Source organism: Mobula hypostoma, chromosome 30 (assembly GCF_963921235.1).
Source record: "Mobula hypostoma chromosome 30, sMobHyp1.1, whole genome shotgun sequence".
Lineage (NCBI taxonomy): Eukaryota > Metazoa > Chordata > Chondrichthyes > Myliobatiformes > Myliobatidae > Mobula > Mobula hypostoma.
This window is the reverse complement of record NC_086126.1, coordinates 13,796,967-13,818,507: the sequence shown is the minus strand read 5'-3', so window position 1 is coordinate 13,818,507 and position 21,541 is coordinate 13,796,967. Positions and strand designations below refer to the sequence as shown.

The window sequence follows — 21,541 nt, the reverse complement described above, 5'->3', positions numbered from 1 at the left end:
GATGGGAGATGCCAAAGAGTAGTGGTGGATAACTGTGTGTCAGATTGGAGGACGGTGTGTAGCGGTGTGCCTCAGGGATCTGTACTGGGTCCAATGTTGTTTGTCATATATATTAATGATCTGGATGATGAGGTGGTAAATTTAATGCTGAAAAATGTGAGGTGCTACATTTTGGTAGGACTAATCAAAATAGGACATACATGGTAAATGGTAGGACATTGAAGAATGCTGTAGAACAGAGGGATCTGGGAATAATGGTGCATAGTTCCCTGAAGGTGGAATCTCATGTGGATAGGGTGGTGAAAAGCTTTTGGTATGCTGGCCTTTATAAATCAGAGCATTGAGTACAGGAGTTGAGATGTAATGCTGACATTGTATAAGGCATTGGTGAGGCCAAATTTGGAGTATTGTGTACAGTTCTGGTCACCTAATTATAGGAAAGATGTCAATAAAATTGAGAGAGTACAGAGGAGATTTACTAACCTGTTGCCTGGGTTTCATCTCCTAAGTTACAGAGAAAGGTTGAACAAGTTAGGTCTTTATTCTGTGGAGCGTAGAAGGCTGAGGGGGGACTTGATAGAGGTGTTTAAAATTATGAGGGGGATTGATAGAGTTGACTTGGAAAGACTTTTTCCATTGAGAGTGGGGGAGATTCAAACAAGAGGACATGAGTTGAGAGTTAAAGGGCAAAAGTTTAGGGGTAACATGAGGGGGAACTTCTTTACTCAGAGAGTGGTGGCTGTGTGGAACGAGCTTCCAGCAGAAGTGGTTGATGCAGGTTCCATGTTGTCATTTAAAGTTAAATTGGATAGATATATGGACGGGAAAGGAATGGAGGGTTATGGGCTGAGTGCAGGTCGGTGGGACTAGGTGAGAGTAAGAGTTCCGCTTGGACTAGAAGGGCTGAAATGGCCTGTTTCTGTGCTGTAATTGTTACATGGTTATGAAGTCTCTCTGTATACACTTATTAATCCTGTCATCAACACCCTGCCTGTATGGTCTTCAAATTCGACCGACCACACAGAATGTCTGCATTTATATAGGATGCCCCATGATGCCAGACCACTCCAAACTGTTTTGCAGGCACTAAAATGGTGTGTGTGTGTGTGTGTGTGTATATAGAAAGAGTACACATAATACCTCACTGCATCACACAGCATATCCATAAATATTCTCACCACAGCAGGTCTGGAATTGGGATAGTAATAACTATCATCCAATAGAGTAACATCCTTTATGGGAGAGCATTTTTTGTGGAGAGGGTTTTGTATGAGCAGTAAGGGCCAGTTGGATGAACTGGAATCCTTCTCTGTGAGTTTGAGGCCGCGGGGAGACCTGATTTATCATAAAAGGCATTGATAAGATTGAATGCCTTTCCTGGTGGCCACCCATTTTAATTCTACTCCCATTCCAGCATCAGTTTACAGCCTCTTCAACTACCACAAGTGCACTCTCAGGTTGGAGGAACAGCAGTGTCTCATACTCCGTCTGGGCAGCCCCCAACCTAATGGCATGAACATTAATTTCTCCAACCCAGTTATTTCTACCCCTCCCTTTCTCCATTGTCTCCCCCTTACCCTTTCTCTTCTCCACCACCCATATTCTCACTATGGCTCCCCTCCCCCTTCCTTTCTCCCATGGCCCACACTCTCCTATCAGATTCTTCCTCCTTTCAGGCCTTTACCTGTCGCACCTTTCACCTCCCAGCTTCTTACTTCATCCCCTTGCCCACTCACCTAGCTTCAACTATCACCTGCCATCTTGTACTCCTCCTCCTTCACCCACCTTACCTCTGCCTCTTCCCCTTTCCTTTCCAGTCCGAATGAAGAGTCTCAGCCCAAAATCTCCACTCTTTATTCTGTTACTATGCTACTGTCATTGGTTTCCTCTGCGAGTGATTGCTATTGTCACTTTTTTTTGCGAGAGAGTTGGTCGGGGATTGTTATTGTCCGGTTTTCTTTTCCCTGCAGGGAGGGAGGATTTGCAAGTTTTGTTTCTTTTTAGTGTGGAGGGAAAGTTGATGTCTTTTCTCTCAACATCTCCCATGGTCTTTCTGTACTTCATGGCCATCTGGAGAAGACAAATATCAGAGTTGTATTGTACCTGCACGCTGTGACAATAAACTGAACCGTTGAACCTTTGTTCTGTAAATGCCGCCCGCTCTGCTGTGTTCCTCCATCATTTTGCATGTGTCCAGCCTCTGCAGAATCAGCTGTGGCTTTGCTAAGCAAACAGTCTTTTCACCTCCAGGGCAGAAATGTCAAGTACCAAAGGACATGCAGATGATGGGGGGAAGAGTTTAGAGGAGATGACAGGGCAAGTTTTCTTTTTTAAAAACAGTGGAAAATACCTGGAAAGTGTGTAGGAGCATATACGATAGCAGCATTTAAGAAGCCGTTATATAGACATGAATAGCAGGTGAGAGAGATTGAGTTTAATTCAGCATCATGTACAGTGCAGATTTTGCGGGCTGAAGGAATACTGCCTTTTCTGTACTGTATCCTAAATCTGAAGTGGGGACGAGCTGGTCACCCAGTGCTGCAGGGGGAGGCCTGTGGCTCAGGCGCTGGGTTTGCCACCCACCGACGGCGCGGTACAGCTGTTCACTTGGATTTGAGTTACAGCTTTTGTACCTCAGGTTAGGGCACCTCTTCGGGTAGGTGCATTGGGAAGTACAACATAACCGTCGACAGGCAATGTACAGCAAATCCTTTTATTTACTGAGTTTTTTCATTTAAAATCTCTCAGTTTTATACTACCTTAACATTTCACTACCGCTAGGCAGCGCTGTGCCCAATTACAGACACAAACTCCATTGTACACACATTTATTATACCAGACAGTCCCATTTGCCTGCATCGCCAATAGGCTCTCCCTCCCCCCCCACCCCCACCCACCCTCGCTCCGTCCCACCCAGAGTTAAAAACAGATGCAAGTCAGCATTAGAAATTGAGAAGACTGAACTGGGGCCAAGGTGGGAGTGTGGTCTTCAGGGTTTCACTCTGTAAAGCCGGGTCGGCGACATAGTCTGTTCACACCCGATGGAAGAGCTGTGGTGAAGTGTCAGTTGTAATTATAGGACTCAGTTTTGGGACGGCGATCAGATTTGGCTTCTAAGTGCCTTTTTCTGTGTGTGTGTGGAACTGGCCACTCCCTGGTGGCACTGCTCAGGTAGATGGGAGCTTGGGCGACTGTTTTAGATTGTGTTCAGCTCATTATCCTGGTGTTATATTCCAGCTGGCGGTAATCCTGTCCCTCTTGTGACAAGGTGCACACCGTGTCTTTCAAAGGCCAAATATCCCAACGACCCCTGGCTCAATTAGTGGCATATCACAAGGGCTCCAGAGCAGATCCTGGGGTCAATTAAGTGGTAGCACTACCTTTCCAATTTTTGAAAACATAATTCATGGAGACATTCTCTGTTACTGTGAACATTTCCTGCACATTACACAAAAGATTGGCTTTTCTTTTGAAAAGAAATTGTATCCCACACACTGAACGAATGACACCTGACAAGAGACAGTGCATCCCAGACAGTTTGAATGTAAACGTACACTTCATTTCGTGCTAAACACTGACTCAATCACAGGGAGGAGCTCAGTGGGTTTGGTGTCTTGGAAAATGACCGGGGTGGGGGCGGGGGAGACAGGACATTTGTTCAGGGGGTGGGGAAAGAAGAAGCAAAGACAGGTCCAGGGGCAAAGTGCCGTGTCAAATCCAGCAAGTGCTTCAACGGTAGGCAGGGTTAGTTGGAGGTTTGTTACAGACTGAGTGCACCAACTTCTGTTTGAGCAGTGGGGAGAGATGGCTGGCGGTGGAGGCACGGGCAAAGTTGGGGAGTGTGGGGGTGAAAGGAAGACACCCATTACGGACACAAGAGTTGACCTTCCAGCACGCTGGAGGAGGACTGGTCACTTGCGCAGGACGGGGGAGCGGAGAGGTGTAGGGACATAAAGGCCGCAGGAGACCGTGGGATGGGACTACCTGTGCTTTCGGGGACCACACACACGACACCCGGCGGTGAACAATAAGGGCACACAAAGCAGCTAAGAACAGGGAACTGCACTGGTACAACACGCCCGAGCAGCCTTTGGTGATTGCCCAAGAAAGCACAAATTTGGTGACGTTCGAGGGGCCAGGTTTCTGCTACGGGATCTAGCCCTGCGTTCCTTTGCAGCTCTCTCTCACACACGCACGCGGGAGACGGCGGCTGCTGCCAGGAGGTCACAGCGTTCTCTCTCTCACCGTGTCTTCCGTGTGACTCCCAATAACTCTAGAAAAGATATGTACAGTATCTGTATACGACCTGTGCAGAATTTGAGAATTTTTAAAAGACTATAACCACAGGATAAGGAGCCAAACCATTGCGCTAAACACTTTAACTCTCTCTGCTTCCATTCGCCCGCTTCCAAATATCCTTTGAAAGTCTAAAAGGTTCTGCCAAGTCCTATGATTAGAAAGGACACTTCACGTGGGTACTGACTGAGGAGGGAGCCCAGAAAGTAGTGCTTTGCCTCTATCAGTCTTGTTTTACTTGCCTACTGTGCTCTCCTCCCCTACTGGACTGCTATCGACGGGAAGCATTCCCGGTTAACACACCAGGGAGGCCGGTTAAGTGCGGTCGCAGATCAGAAGACCACAGCTGTCGGGAGCAAGGCCGGTTTTATGCCATAACCCAGCCACAGAACCCTTCCTCCAGCACCATCGCACGGCGCAGTGATTGGAAGGAAAGGAAATCAGAAGGAATGGTGAACTTATTTAACCAAAAACGGCCCCATCTCTACCCTCCCACCATGCCCCACCCCTTCCACCCCTCCCTCCCTAAACTCCCCTAAACTTGACATTAAAAAGGCTGCATCATACAATTAATAACCTGCACGCTGATGATTGGAAACATCACTCGAGTTTTTTTTAAAGCAAAATTTTCTGTAAAAATTAAGAAACACACGCAGACGAATCAAAAAAAAAGCTTGCTGGAAGGCCATGGCAGGAGACTGTACAAAGTTGAAAGCGCTGTGAATACCCAAAGCGAGTGCACTGTGGTGCTTGCACCCCGTCCCCCCCGCTACGCCCCGGGGCCTGTCGAGACCCCTCCGGCTCGCTCGGGAGGCAAGCAGCCTAACAGTTACTGCGACAAAGAACAGAAGAACCAGACTAAAACTAAGAGAGGATCTCCTCCTGCCTACGAAACCGCATCACCTCCCCCCCACCCCCCACCTGAACTAACCCGTCTCCCTGGCCAAGCCAAGCCACCGGAAACAAACCCATCCCAAACTGGCAGGGGGAAAATTTGAATCCCTTCCACCCTGAGCCAACCTGATCTTGACTACTTGAGTACTGGCTACTCAAGAAAAAAACCTTAGAGTCTCTACAGCCACATAGAAGGACCATCTATTAGTGAGCGGAGACATACAAACTCACAGTGCACTCTCATAACCAGCCATTTTTAAGCCCCTGCTCCCACGATCGCAGCAGTGATCACTCTCCACTTGCCACCAAATTTGAGCTCAAGTACAAAGTCCCAACAACACAGCGGTCACTGCGCCAACCAGTGCCCCCCCCTCCCCCGGGGTCTGCTCCGCCAGTGAAGGGGCACAGTGGCTGCCATCCTGTGACGGGCTACTATGGCCGGCAGGCTCCCACGCAAAGCTCTGGAGCCTTCAAGCCGTGAATTGCAGGAGGTGCCGGCTTTAGGGGGAGGTGCCAGTGTCAGGTTCAGCTTCAGGGCAGCCTAGATCTGAGCAGGTGGGTGAGGGCGGACTCAGGGTGAGACAGGGTCTGTGTTATGTGCTGGCAAAAGTGCTGGTTGTGCAGACCCCACAGGGAATTCCGGGAAGTGGGGGGGGGGGGTTCTGCTGATTCTGGAAGCTCGATGTGGTTTAGGAATGGCGGGTGGGGGGGTGGTGGAGATGAAGAGAGTGGTCGGCAGAATCCCAGCGCCTGCCTCAGGGCACGCTGTAAACCAAAAAACCAAAAGAAAACAAAAAAAGGCTCCTTGGTTTCATGAATTTCAGGATTGCCAGCAGAGCTGCCGTACCGTCCCGGTGAGCTGGTGGCCTTAGGCTTCCAAACTGAAAGCCTTTGGGGTGAGTGACAGCACAGGAAAGTAAGGCAGACCTGGGTGGTTTCACAGCTGTGCACGCCCTTTCCACCGGAAGCCAGGTTTCATTCAATGCCTCCTTGGCGCTCTTAGGACTTAAAGAAGGTTAGCCGTCCGTCTGGCTCCGTACCACGGTGCCCGCTGGCACGGGACGGAGGGCTGCTTGCCATCCAAGGTTCCGAAGCCAATGATAATCGATCATGGAAGCGAGCACAGGAAAAACACCCTCAACCACCCCCCTAGCCCCACCGAACCTCCATCATCCCGTCCCAGAAATCAGGAATCTGCCAGTGCTATGGAACGTCACTCCCAGGGATGGGGGGGGGGGGTAAATCACCCGCAGAGCAGTACAAAGGGGGAGTCAATGAAGGATTTGTATGTATGAGGGGGAGAGAGACTGTGTGTGTGTGTGTGTGTGAGTGAGTGACAGAGTAATAACATAGGCATGTGCACAATCAGGGGAAGTGGGCCAGCCTGTTTTATACATTCCAGATTAGATACTGCGGTTCGTCTGCTGAAGAAGCTGAAATGCTCCGTAAAGCCAGGCACTCACTTTGTTAAAAGGAGTAAAAAATAAAATTAAAAACAGAACATCTAACACTAGCCAAAAGGATGAGTAAAAGCCCCACAGCCACCTGGCGCTCCACTGGAATGAAACTATGTCGGAGACGGGCTAGGGACGCACGCGTACAGTCACTCTTTCATCGGTAGCCATAGTAGTTGTTGTAGTTGTTGTAGTAGCGGTTTCGATCGTCGTAGTAACGGTTTCGATCGTCGTAGTAGCGGTTCCACTGGAAACAGGGCAAACAAAGCAGAACGTTAGTTTGGGCCAGCCCCACCAGTTACTTTAGCCTGACATTCACCGTGCACACGTCTGGGGACACTGGGTTTCTCAGCTTAAAGATACATCCCAAGTCTCTGCAACCCCCTCCCCCCTTTCCCTACACACAAATTCAGCACCAGACAGGGTACCGGTGACCCTCTCCAGCCCAGTGGTGTCACAACATTTTCCTGTGGCCAAGGTTTGCTAGAACAAAGTTCAAAGTTAAATTTATTATCAAAGTACACCAGATAATACCAAGATTCATTTTCTTGCAGACGTTCACAGAACCATTTAAAAACTACAAAGACTGTCAATCAATGCGCAAAAGACAAACTGTGCAAATGTTTTTAAAAGATGATGAACAGGAGACGTAGTCCTTGAAAGCCAGTGCGTACTACATATCAAAAGCGGGGACCCTGTGAATCAGCCACAAACAGCAGGCAGCCATCTTTCTGCCAGGTTGCACAGGTCCAGTTACTGACATGGCCTCAGGTGGACGTGGTTTGGCACACCTGCTTTCATTGGTCAGGGCACAGGGCACGGGAGGGTTGGGCCACTGCGTTGTAACTGCACAAGACATTGGTGCATACCGTGCGCACCTCTGGTTGGGAAGAATGCCATTAAAACCGTAAACGATGTACTGAGTATGGGAACTGAGTTATAAGGACTGGGTAGATAGTCTGGGACCTCCTCACCCTGAAACACGAGGCTGAGCGGTCATCTTATCAAGGTTTATAAAATCAGGAGCGGCATAGATAAGGTGGTTAGTCACAGTCATTTTCCCATGGTAAAGGAATCTAAAATTAAAGAGCATTATTTACATTAAAGAGCATAATGTTAACATTATTTTTATCATTTACTTATCTATTATCATTAGTTTCTTTTTTGTATTTGCAGTTTGTCTTTTGTACATTGCTTGTCAGTATTTGTGTGTAATTTTTCATTGACTCTATCGTATTCTGTTTTACTGTGAATGCCTGCAAGAAAATTAACCTCTGCTATTTGGTGATGTACATCTACTTTGAACTTTAAGGTGAGAGGGGAAAAGTTTAAAGGGGGCCCAAGGGGGATGTTTCCCTCACACACACAGGTTTACGGGACGATCAGCTCAGAGGAAGCAGTAGCGTAGGGTACAATTATGATGTTTAAAAGGACAGGTACACGGATAGAGAGAGGGATGTGGGCCAAACGCAGGCTAATGGGACTAGGATCTTGGTCAGCATGGACAAGTGGTTTTGAAGAGCCTGTTTCCATCCCACGCAGCCCTATGGTGCGGCGTGAACCTCAACCAACACAAATGGGAACCTACCTCACGAGCGTATTCGCGATAATAGTCCCGATATCTGGGGTAGTCGTAGCCCTGCGTGTAACCCCGGTCATACTGCTGCCTGTAGCGGTCGTAGGCTTTGTGGTAATCCTGCGACAACAAGAAATGTTCAGTGAGTCAGTTCAGCATTGGCCACCTGCTGTGACGTGGGCGGGCAAATCACTCGCCGAAGGGTGGGAGCCCTGCACAATGGAACCTGCAATTCATCTCACCGGACTTCACGGTGACACGAAAGAAATTACCAGGCCACAGGTTACAGTTATACCTGACTCTCAGCTTGCTTGTCTTCTGGGCCCAATGTTGAAGAAAGGATGTGCTGGCATTGGAGAGCGACCATGATGTTCACGAAAATGATCCCAGGAATGAAAGGGATAACACGAGGAGAGTTTGACGGCTGTGGACCTGTACTCGCCGGAGTTTAGAAGAATGGGGGGGGGGGGGGCGGGGAATCTCACTGAAACCTATCGAGTATTGAAAGGCCTAGACAGGATATTTTCAATACTGGGGGAAGTCTAGGACCGGAGAGCACAACCTCATCTTTAGCTGGAGAGTACAGAATTAATTGCCACAGGCGGCTGTGGAGACCGAGTTTTTGTGTATATTTAAAGAAGAGGCTGATAAGATTCTTGATTAGTAAGGGTGTCAAAGGTTACCAGCAGACGTGAAAAAGGGGTTGAGGGAGATAATAAATCAGCTGTGATGAAATGGCAGAGCAGATTTGATGGGATGAACGGCCCAATTCTGCTCCTGGTTCTTTTCGACATTGTGGAGTTAACAGTCGTAGGGAGTTAATATACAGACCAAATAGGATGTAACGGAATGGCGGAACAAGCTCGAGAGGATTTCGGTTTGCCTCTTACCTCCCTGTATGCCGGGTTGTTGCCATAGGCTGGACCCCAGCCTTGACCATATGCCGACCGATCGTAGTTCCTGTTGTCCCATCTGGCCATGCGGTTGCCACCTGCAGTGATACAGAGGTTAGGGTAGGGTGTACTACACCAACATCCTAAACAACCTGAGTAAGAACAAGGCCTTAAGCCCTCACAATTGCACAAAAATGGCGCGGGGGTGGGAAAGAGCTACATTTATCCTGGAAGATGCTGAACATTGGGATATGTTGATGCTGTGGACATAGAGGCAAGAGAGGGGTGTTCAATCACAATTCTCAATGTGTACAAAATGAAACAAATCAAAAAGTCTGTAAGAACTCACTGGGTCAGACATCTGTGGAGGGAAACGGACGGTACATATTTCAGGAGCCCACCCTCCCGCCTCCCAAACCACCACGACGCTGCCTGACCCCGAGTTTGCTCCACATTCCAGTGACTGGGTCTCCATTTCCCATGTGCTTTGGAATGTCAGGAGATTCACGGAATACCCAGATCTGCTCCAGTCGCCCAGGCTGAGTTTCTGGTTGAAGGTGACAGGGGTTTCGGCAATGCCAAGGCAGATTCAAAGATTCAAGATTCAAAAAACTTTATTGTCATTCTAACCACACATCAGCTCTGCAGGGCAGAATGAGACAGCGTTTCTCAGGGGCAGTGTAGGACATAGAACAGTACAGGCCCTACATCCCACCATGTTGTGCAGGCCAACACCAACCTAACCCTTCCCTTCTGCATTGCCCTCCATTTCTCTATCATCCATGTGCCTATCTAAAAGTTTCTTAAATGCCCCTAACGTGTCTACTCCTACCACCACCCCTGCCAGGGTATTCCACACATCCACAGCTCTCTGTAAAAAAAAAACATTACTTCTGACATCCCCCCTATAAGTTCTTCTAATCACCTTATAATTATGCCCTCTCATATTAGCAATTTCTGCCCTAGGAAAAATGTCCTGCCTGTCCACTCAATCTATGCTTCTTATTACCTTATACACCTCCAGGAAGTCCTACTTCTCTCCAAAGAGAAAAGCCCTGGCTCGCTCAACCATTCCACACAAGACATCTTCTCTAAATCCAGGCAGCATCCTGCTAAATCTTCTCTATGCCTTCGCATCCTTCCTACAATGATGTGACCAGAGCTGAACACAATACTCCAAGTATGGTCTAACATACTTGTTTGATCTGGTTTTTGCCCGGTACGTAAAGATTAGCATGCGCACTGAAACACAGTGAAAGGCGTCGTTGGCCTCGATGACCAACACCGTAAGCTGGGGGCAGCCCGCAAGCATTGTCACACTCCCAGGGCCAACACAGCATGCCCACAACTTACACCGAACCCATGCGTCTTTGGACTGCGGGAGGAAACCAGAGCTCCCACAGGACACCTGGAGAATGGACAAATGGCGGGAATTGAACCCCGACCTTCAGATCGATCGCTGACACAGTAAAGAGTCACCACACTTGTCATTTCTCAGGCCATAATATGTCGTCCAGATGTTGTGACATTCAGGCAGGGGTTGAAGGGGCAAGACCAGCAAACAGCCCCCTTTCTGACCTTGGGAGGCTGCAGAAGGTGGACAACGCCCCTGAGGAACCCCTGACAGCCACATTCTCTCTAGTGAGACAAGAAGACTCCAACCCTTGGAGAGTTTTGGCCCAGGACAGTTTCTCGCCCCCGATCCTGGATCTGTAAATCAGGACACTGATTTTTGCCCAGAAGTGCGGTTGGGCTCCCCGAAACTCACCGTAGTTCCTGTCGCGGTCGTTGCGGTTACGGTAATTACGCCGGTCTTGCCGCTTCTCCTGCTGTGGCCGGGCTTTCCTCGCCTCCTCCTTATATTTGCTCATCAGCTTGCCGGCTTGCTCCTTCTCCAGCTCTACGTAAGTCACCTTGTCCAGGAAGTCACTCGTCTCCGGGAACGTAAAGTTCACTGGAAGCAGCACAAAGCCCGGCAAGTCAGAATCAGGATCAGGTTAATAAAGTTCGCTGCTTAATGGCAGCATTATAGTGAAAGATAAACCAGAGGATATCATAAAAAAACTGAAGGGCCATTGTTGGCCTGCTCTTTCAAGGGACAGGGCAACTTGTCCAGGGGCCAAGGGTGATACAGGGACGTTAGTAGGGGACTGAAGGGCGAGACAGAGAAGTCTGTAGAGGTTATAGAAATAGGTAGGGATGTACGGGCTGTAGATGCCAGAGGTAGGGTTGGATCAGGGATGTTAGGGATAAGGGGATTACAGGGAGAGCGATGAGCATATGGGTCACTGAGATGGTGGGAGAGCGGGTAGAAAGGGGTCTCTGAGTTGGGGAGGGGCATTAGGCATTGCATGGACCCTTGAGTTGACACACTACTCTACCAGTCGATTTTCACTCTCCCCTCATCCTTAACCCAAGGGTTTCCCCCTCTGAACAGGGTGAACCTCACCAGTTCTTCCGACCAACCGTACACGCAGTGGCTCCTGCAACCAGCCCACTCCCCTCAGTTCTTCTGCATTATTGCCGGATCCCTTGATGCCCTGACCAACCAGGAAACAATCAACTTCCGCTTTAAATACACCCACAGACTTGGCATACTAGCTGCATCTCCTGGGTACAGCGGAGACCGGAAGGAGCAGCACAGTCCGGCGAACCACAACAAACGCACCCCAGCTGTCCTCCTCACCTTTCATTTCATGCAGTACAAAGTCCGGCAAGTCCTCGGTCTCCTCCGCCAGTCGCAATTTCATTCTGGCCTTCCAGTCCTCGTCGCTCGGGCAGATCACCACCGCCTGGCGGGAGAAGCCTTTGAACGGGATCATCTTCCGCCGCTGGGCCGAGCTGTACACGTTGCTCTGAAGGAGAGAAGAACACAGGAGCTGTTCACAAGTGCTGCCTCTTACCTTAGTGACCAGAAACTTTCATTCCTCCCTCTGCACTTCCCCCTTCTCCGGATGCTACCCACAGCCACCGCCACTAGGTGACCCACTCCAAGTGAAAGTAAACTCCATTTCCTGAGGGAAGGGGTGGAGGATAATTCAGGGTAGGAGTGGAGACTGCAGCTCTGCTCAAGGGACACCACAAAGGCGAACGGCTGAGTCAGAGTGCCCATGAAGCTTCAGCTGGAGATGATTGGGCAACTTCTGTCAATTCGGTCTCCAACTTCCGCACAACGTACAGGGTCATTCAGCCCACTGAACTGGCGCAGGGAAATCCCAGTGACCCACCAATTTCCCCTAAAACCCATATTCCCAAAATTCACTTCAGCAACAGCTTGCTGTTTTCTACAGCCTGCCCAAGGGATAATTTAACAGCCAATTTAACTAGCAACTGATTATTTCCGGGACCGCCGGGGGCCAAGCACAGAATTGGGAAAAGCTTTCTGGGCACTTAGCTTCCCCACCATCGAGGACATCTCCAGAAGGCGGTGTCTGTGATCAAAGACCCCCACCACCCAGGACAAGCCCTCATCCCATTACTAGCATCAGGGAGGAGGTAAGGGGCCTGAGGACCCACATTCAACATTTCAGGTACAGTCCCTTCCCCTCCGCCATCAGATTTCTGAATGGTCCAGAAACCCACAAACACGATCTCACTATTCTGCTCTTTTTCAGTACTTACCTGTGTGGGCACGTGCTATAATATATATTGTTTTATGCATTTCACTGTACTGCTGCCGCAAAACAACAAATTTCACTGACACTGATAGTAAACCCGATTCCTATTCCGGACGTAGGAGGGAATCAGAGCAGCCAGGGGATGACCGCACGGTCACAGTGAGAAAGTTCGAAGGTCAGACTTGAACCCTGGTTGCTGGAGCTACAAGCGAGCGGCTCTATTAGCCTGCCAATGTACCGTGTTTGGAGATTTGCATTACTAGCTATCCCCATAAATAATTTTGCTCTCATCAAGCATGGGTCACGAGTTGTGTTTCCAGGCTATTTAAACAATCTGATTTCAGATTCCAGTAAAGCCTGCTCCCTGAGTAACTGGCAGACACAGAGACTTCGACCCTTGCCGGGGCAGGAGGACGACGAGTACCTGATCGAGGATGTAGTTGCGCTTCTTGCAAGCGGCAACCTGGATCAGCTTGTTCAAAGACTGGGTTGCCTGCTGGATCAGCGTATTCCGAAGTGCCACGCTCATTTCGGGACCATCCTGCCCCTTGACCTATTAAAAAGTCCAAAGAGCACCACCGTGAGGTACATAGAACATAGAATAGGCCCTTCACCCCACAATGTTGTGCCCACCTTTCAACCTACTCCGAGATCAATCTAGAGCTCCCCTCCTTCATGGCCCTCCATTTTTCTTTCATCCATGCGCCTAACTAAGAGTCTCTTATATATTCCTAAGGTATTTGTCTCTACCACCACCCCTGGTGTGTTCCACACACCCACCACTCTGTTAAAAAAACACACACCTCTGACATGTCCTCCATGTAATGCCATTACCCCACCTGTTTTAACTTCCTCCTTGCCTCTTTTGAAACATGCCGTAGCCACAAAGTCGTAGTCCCATTGCTCACCACCCTTGTCCCTGATACACTTTGCGTTAAAGTGGACTCTTTTCAACCCGGTGAACTGACTGCCTGTCCACCGCCCACCCTAAGATACGATCCAAACAACAAACTTGACACACGATGTCAGCCAGACCAAAGAGTTGCTCCATAAATTGTCATTCCTGAAGCACCCAGAGGAAACCCAAGTGGTCACAGTAGAAATATGCAAACCCCACAGTTCACTGGAACCCTGGGATATCAGCACGAGCTATTATGTAAGGGGGGGGGGGGTCCTTTTAGTAAGCCCAATAGGATCTGTAGAGGCCGCCTTGTGGAAGACAAGATAACAACTGGGGATTAACTCTGCCCTTGATTTGAGACATGAATTTTAGTCAGCAAACTTTCTTGAAATGTAGTAAGACCATAAGATATAGGAGCAGAATTAGGCCATTCGGCCCATCGAGTCTGCTCCACCATTTTGTCATGGCTGATCCATTTTTCCTCTCAGCCCCATTCTCCTGCCTTCCCCCCATATCCCTTCATCCCCTGACTAATCAAGAACCTATCAACCTCTCCTTAAATATACACAGACTTGGCCTCCGTAGCCACCAATGGCAATGAATTCCACAGATTCACCACTCTCTGGCTAAAGAAATCCCTCATCTCCATTCTAATTGGACATCCTCTGGTCTTATACTCCCCCCACCACAGGAAACATCCTCACCACATCCATTCTACTGAGGCCGCCCCGCCATTCTTCTGAATTCATTTGAGCACAGGCCCAGAGCCTACAATCATACAGAATTAGAATCTTAATCGGGGAGGGAAATTGAAACCTAGTATCTCTTACCCTCATTCTCTCCAGCATGTTGAGGGTTCCCAGTATGTTGTATCTTTTGTCTGGGTTCTCAGCCACATGCTTCTTCACCCAGGTGGTCTTACCAACCCCTGGCAAGCCAACCATCAGTAGAACCTGGAGGAGAAGAGAGAGGCATTTTAACGACCAATATTCATCTCAGTACAGGCACACGGACCCAATACAGAGTGCTAAAGATCCTGCATTCAACACTGTTACATTCCCAATATCACAGTGACAGAAAGGGGGAGTGTGCTGAAGTGGGCAGCATGGTAGCACAATGGTTTACAGTGCCAGCGACCCGGGTTCAATTCCCGCCACTGCCTGTAAGGAGTTTGAACGTTCTCCCTGTGACCGCCTGGGTTTCCCCTGGGTGCTCCAGTTTCCTCCGATAGTCCAAAGACGTACCGGTTGGTAGGTTAATTGGTCCCATGATTGGGCTAGGGTTAAATCAGGCGATTGCTGACTGGCGCAGCTCCAAGGGCCAGAATGGCATATTCCGTGCTGTATCTCAATCAGTAAGTACTCGGGCAAAGTTTTGCTGCACCACCCAACGCACCCCCGTGTCTCAAGATCCAGCCCCTTTCCAGTGGGCCGTCAGCGTTCACCCTTTAGTAGCAGAATTTATCTGGGAAGATTCTTGGAGCAGGAGAATAACGAGGCTTTACTTCTCAGAACACGGGCAAGCATCCAACATTAACTGGTGCCCACACGCCAACGTCCTCTGTCCAGTGAGCACAGTTACCCATTGCACAACATTGAGTTAAGTACCAACGAATTGCAATCTATTGTTTCATAAGGCAGTGTAATCGGATGAGACATCCTTGGCAGAAGTGGCAGCTACTTTCTCAAAGATCAGGGACACCAACCACAACCCCCATTAAACGAGCAGAACAAGGAGGCTGTTCATGCCTGATCTCCGATTAAAATTGTAGCTGGGGTGGGGGGAATAAAAAAGCAGACGCTGGGAAGTAAAATAAAAGCAGTGTGCTGGGAAGTATCCATCAGGTCAGGAAACATCCTTTGATTTCTATTGGAATAAATGGACATCATTAACAGATTGAATACCTTCATCGCAACTGTGTGATGAGACTGCAAGCTCACCCCTGCCTTCTTGGAAAGGTAGTGGGCACCTTTTAAAGCAGAGGATGAAGTATCTGATCAGAAAGCGTACTGAAGGCTCAGGACCCTCAGAGAGAAAAAGACACGGTCTTAAATGAAGGGGCTATTATTTTCAAACAGTGGCCTTGAAGTCCTGGATTCTCTTACAGAAGGAAGCACCCTTTCCATGTCCATCTTAAGTCAGGGCTGGGAACTAACACAAGAAACGACTGCTCTCTGTGGGTTGGTACCTACAGAGTAGCCCTTTTCAGTACTTGCCTCACACGCATCCCTAGTCTTGGGCCCAACTGCTCCATGAACTCTGTCCTCCAGGGCAACGTTCTGGATGATAGTGTAATCCTCTGGAACAGGGAAGAACGGTTCCTCCTTCTGACCGAAGTTACACTCCAATGCACAGTTTTTAGTCAGGACATGCGGGAACAATGCCTTGTCGCCCAAAGACTCCTTGCTGGCTGTGAAGGCAACCCCGAGACACGCACCATTCAACGAAAAAGAGAGCTCCACTTCCTCGCCATCAAAGTCCTGTGAAGCAAAAGAAAGAAACCTGTTAGAACGGACTTGCAGGGGCCCAGCTAGTTTTATTGCTCCCAATTAGACTGGTCATGTCACCACCCACAAACAGACTTTCTGATCTCCAAGCCACGAACAGTTCAATCAAAGCTCAGACTGAGGAGGAAAAGGGAAGGGTTGCAGGCTCAGTACAAACCTTGGTCAACACAGAAAATTGGCGCTCTCTCTCTCACTCAGAGATCAGCAGAGAGCTGGTATGGGGAAAGGCTACGTTGAGTGGTACTGCACACAACACTGAGACAGACATTTCAGTCCATCATATCCATGATAAAGTCTAAAGTTAATTTTATCATCAAAGACCATAGAAACAGGAGCAGAATTAGACCACTCGGCCCATCGTGTCTACTCTGCCATTCCATCATGGCTGAGTTATTATCCCTGTCAACCCCATTCTCCTGCCTTCTCCCCTTACTAATCAAGAACCTATTAACCTCCACTTTAAAAATACCCTATGACTTGGCCTCCACAGGTGTCTCTGGCAATGACTGCCACAGATTCACCACCATATGGCTGAAGAAATTCCTCCTTATCTCTGTTCTAAAGGGAGGTCCTTCAATTCTGAGGCTGTGCCCTCTGGTCATAGACTCCCCGATTTTAGGATCATCCCCTCCACACCTACTCTATCTAGGCCTTTCAATATTTGATAGGTTTCAAACGAAATCCACCCCCCCCCTCATTCTTTGGAACTCCAGTGAGTACCTTGAGATTCATTTTCTTGCAGGCATTTACAGGTATACAAAAAAACCAAATATAAAAGACAACCAACGTACAAAAGAAGATGACTGTAAATAAAAATAATACTGAGAACACAAGGTGTACAGTCCTTGAATGTGAGTCTGTAGCTTGTCCAGAGTAATGAGGAATTAAGCTGGTTCAGAAACTTGCTAAGTTTAGGTCAGGGGGTTCCCAATCTGGTTTCCATAGACCGCTTCTTTCTCATTGGTCCATTACTTAAAAAAAAGTTTGGGAACCCCTGTTACATAGTAATAACTGTTCCTGAGCCTGGTGGTGTGGGACCCAAGGCTTCTGAATGGTAGTAGAGAGAGGAGAGAATGGCCTGGATGGTGGGGGTCTTCGATAACGGATGCTGCTTTCTTGTGCCAACGCTCCATGTAAATGTGTTCAATGGTGGGACTGGGCTGCATCCACCACGTTCTGTAGCTTTGGCCATTCCTGGGCGTTCGTGTTTCCGTTCCAGGCCGCAATGCAACCAGTTAGGATACTCCCCAATGTGCATCTACTCATTGTACCCGTCTACGTTGATCCCGATTGGCGTTCTCTGCCCTGGCAAGCATTACACCCTCTTTACCACCTTATCCACTTGTGCCGCCACTCTCAGGGACTGAGGGACATAAGCCACGTGGTCCTTCCGTTATCAGTTCTCCCCAGGGTGCTACCAAAAGCACAAGACGACTGGCTTAGACAATGTACTAAGGCTGTATCTAAGCTAATCCCACTACTTCTCTTGGGGTTGTGTAAAGGTGGACAGCACAGGCTCCAAATATCCAACTTACAGGACAGACCACACATACGACTGAATGTTCGGGAGACGGGGCGGGATGGGTGGGAGTGGGGCATTTCAGCACTCCTCTGACAATATTATTTTACATGTTGTGATACACCTACTGTGTTTTGAGCTCGGTCCTGGACGAATGTGCTTTCATTTCATTGTATACATGTGTCATGGTAGCACGATGGTAGGAGTCCTGGGTTCGATTCCCGACGCTGCTCGTAAGGAGTTTGTACATTCTCCCTGTGACAGCGTGGGATTTCCCCAGGGGCTCCGGTTTCCTCCCACAGTCCAAAGACATACTGGTTGGTAGGTTAATTGGTTGCTGTATATTTTCCTGTGATTAGGCTAGGATTAAATCGAGGGATTGCTGGGGAGTGTGGCTCGAAGGGCCTGTTCACATGCCGTATCTCGAACAATACGGTTAAACTTGAACTCCAAGCTGCTATAACTGGGGGGCAGTTACAGGGTCAGTGAGGCTGCTCTACTAACGCCTGCTTCTCCCACTGACTGCTGTTCACTTCTGGGATGGATCTCAGCACCGAGAAACTCAAATCACAGAACAAGCTCATTCCTAACGCTGCTCAAGGGTATCAGTACTTACAGCAAAACAACCGATGACATCATTTTCATCAAACTTTTCTCCGTACTTCTCAAACACGGAGTTTCTCCACTTTCTCCCAGCTCCGTCGTAGCCAAAGGAAAGCTCACCATCCCCTGCACAGTGTTAAAAAAAAAAGGTAAATGTGTAAACGAAGAACCAAGCCGAGGCAGTAGCCCAGAAATGGAACGGGAAAGCACATTACCCAGCTGTAGTGAGGAGCTGTCCAGCGACCAGCCCACACGCACAAGGTGTCGTTCATTTTCATTCTCAGTCACCTGCTTCACAGGGAACTTCTGGGTCATCTGTGAATAAATACAATACAGCACCGGTTAATATGGGCTCCTTGGCTGCTAATGCAATCAATATTGGCCGAAACGGTATGCTGGTATTTATAGCGAGAGGATTCGAGTACAGGAGCAGGGAGGTACTACTGCAGTTGTACAAGGCCTTGGTGAGACCACACCTGGAGTATTGTGTGCAGTTTTGGTCCCCTAATCTGAGGAAAGACATCTTTGCCATAGAGGGAGGACAAAGAAGGTTCACCAGATTGATTCCTGGGATGGCAGGTCTTTCATATGAAGAAAGACTGGATGAACTGGGCTTGTACTCGTTGGAATTTAGAAGATTGAGGGGGGATCTGATTGAAACGTATAAGATCCTAAAGGGATTGGACAGGCTAGATGCGGGAAGATTGTTCCCGATGTTGGGGAGGTCCAGAACGAGGGGTCACAGTTTGAGGATAGAGGGGAAGCCTTTTAGGACCGAGATTAGGAAAAACTTCTTCACACAGAGAGTGGTGAATCTGTGGAATTCTCTGCCACAGCAAACTGTTGAGGCCAGTTCATTGGCTGTTTAAGAGGGAGTTAGATATGGCCCTTGTGGCTACAGGGGTCAGGGGGTATGGAGGGAAGACTGGGTTCTGAGTTGGATGATCAGCCATGATCATAATAAATGGCGGTGCAGGCTCGAAGGGCCGAATGGCCTACTCCACCTATTTTCTATGTTTCTATGAAACCAAACCCAGCCCCAAGTTCAAAGTAAACTTATTTTCAAAGTATGCCTGTCACCATACACTACCCAGAGATGCATTTTCTTCACAGCAAAAGAAATACAACAGAATTACATACAAAGACTGACAAACAACCAATGTGCAAAAGACAAACTGTCCAAATACAAAAAAACTTAATGATAAATACAAACGTTTGTAAATACTAAATAAATAATACTGAGAACACAAGTTGTGTAGAGTTCTTGAAAGTAGGGTCCATAGTTTGTGAAATCAGCTCTGATAGTCATAGTCATACTTTATTGATCCCGGGGAAAATTGGTTTTCGTTACAGTTGCACCATAAATAATAAATAGAAATAGTAATACTAATACTACTATTAGTAAATAGTAATAGTCATGGAAATAATAGTAATAGAAAGATAGTAATAAATAGTTAAATAGTAATATGTAAATTATGCCAGTAAATTATGAAATAAATCCAGGATCAGTCCATCGAGGTGTCTGACCCTCCAAGGGAGGAGTTGTAAAGTTTGATGGCCACAGGCAGGAATGACTTCTTATGACGCTCTGTGCTGCATCTCGGAGGAATGAGTCTCTGGCTGAATGTACTCCTGTGCCCACCCAGTACATTATGTAGTGGATGGGAGACATTGTCCAAGATAGCATGCAACTTGGACAGCATCCTCTTTTCAGACACCACCGTCAGAGAGTCCAGTTCCATCCCCACAACATCACTGGCCTTACAAATGAGTTTATTGATTCTGTTGGTGTCTGCTACCCTCAGCCTGCTGCCCCAGCACACAACAGCAAACATGATCGCACTGGCCACCACAGACTCGTAGAACATCCTCAGCGTCGTCCGGCAGATGTTAAAGGACCTCAGTCTCCTCAGGAAATAGAGACGGCTCTGATATGGTTGAAGAGTAATAATTGTTTCCCTAAAGATAACACCGACCTCTTGGCATTTGCTATGGATGACTACTACGTCAATTTATCAGCAACTCTGTGACTCGCACGTGCCTGCAACCTGCTTGACACAGGAGGCAGTCCACAGGCACACAATTTCCAGCAGGGAATACAGGGTTTCAACCATGGCAGAGATCGGAAAGGCAATCACTCTCAAGTGATGTTATCGAGCAACAAGCAACCCATCTTCAACCTGTGCTCATTCTATATGCAGAGTTACCCAGATACAAAGGCACTGCATCTACCTACAACCCATTTAGGATCGGTTCCACATTTCGCCGATAACATTTTCGAGGGACATCAAGGGGAGCGTGGAAGGCGAGCGAGTGTTCAGCCTATCCACCACCAGCCTTCACTCACTGCTGCCGAGGGGAAGGCGCCTGTGTGATGGTCTCTCTCTGCTCCCAAGGGAAGGCCGCTGCGTTCGAATGGTCTCTCTCCCTCAGTGCTGGAGGATTGTACCAAAGTTCTGGGTCTGCGACTTGTGGATTGGACTGTCGTTCCTGGTCCCTCCCTTTCTGCTGCTATTTTGTACGACTTTGAATCAGGGCAGGCTGCAGATAACAAACACTGAGCTGCTCTGAATATGGACTCTTTTCGATTTTGTGTTTTATTTTCTGTGCTTCCGCTCGTCCCGTTTGTGCGACTCGCTTTTTTGCATGTGGGTGTTTACTCCTTTGAACGGGTTCCATGCTTTTCTTTGTTTCGTGGCTGTCTGTGGAAAGATGAATCTCAGGGTTGTGTGCTGCATACGTACTTTAATAATATATGTACTTCGAATCCTTTTTGAACCCGTCAACCGTCGACACAAGACTGGTATAAAACCAAATTAATTGCACATTTACACATCTGCCAAGTAGCGTTGGCCAGCTGTTGCTCTGATGTTGACGCAGTGTTAGGAGCTCGAGCACATCCAACCGTCAACTGCAAGTCACGGGGGCCCGGTCAGGACTCACCTTCACCTCAAAGCAGACTTTGCCCTTCGTCACGCCATAGGTCGCCCGTGCACCACCCCAGAGATAGACAAACTTCTCGGGGAAGAGGGGCTGCCCACCGTAGCGGTCCTTCGACACTTGGAAGTGAAGATCGGAGTTATCTGTTCAAAAGGAAGGAGGTACAAGACAAGTCATCAGCATTGGTTGAGCTGCTAGTCAGTAACTACACAACTAGCCACACTAACCAACCCAAGCTGCTCCCCACTGCAGAACCAGTAAGATACAAAGTCTGTTCTGCTGACCAATGTAAACCCGAGAAGTTAGTTTTAAGCTCTGACAAGAGATTTATCACGCAGCGA

The 21,541-nt window shown here is 48.4% G+C and overlaps 1 protein-coding gene across 1 annotated transcript in view; it reads right to left on the bottom strand.

Annotated features, from left to right (window-relative positions):
* Nucleotides 1–2,699: 2,699 nt before the first annotated feature.
* Nucleotides 2,700–21,541, bottom strand: part of LOC134339743 (heterogeneous nuclear ribonucleoprotein U-like protein 2) — a 38,019-nt gene continuing 19,177 nt past the window's right edge. Inside the window, exons 4-14 of the mRNA XM_063036485.1 lie at nt 21,204–21,343; nt 18,476–18,575; nt 18,274–18,386; nt 15,848–16,111; nt 14,462–14,584; nt 13,155–13,283; nt 11,800–11,968; nt 10,882–11,067; nt 9,111–9,211; nt 8,233–8,340; nt 2,700–6,891 (exon numbers count right to left, since the gene is read on the bottom strand). Of these exons, the coding sequence (XP_062892555.1) occupies nt 6,802–6,891; nt 8,233–8,340; nt 9,111–9,211; nt 10,882–11,067; nt 11,800–11,968; nt 13,155–13,283; nt 14,462–14,584; nt 15,848–16,111; nt 18,274–18,386; nt 18,476–18,575; nt 21,204–21,343 (1,523 nt within the window). The 3' untranslated portion in view covers nt 2,700–6,801. The remainder of the gene's footprint in view (nt 6,892–8,232; nt 8,341–9,110; nt 9,212–10,881; nt 11,068–11,799; nt 11,969–13,154; nt 13,284–14,461; nt 14,585–15,847; nt 16,112–18,273; nt 18,387–18,475; nt 18,576–21,203; nt 21,344–21,541) is intronic.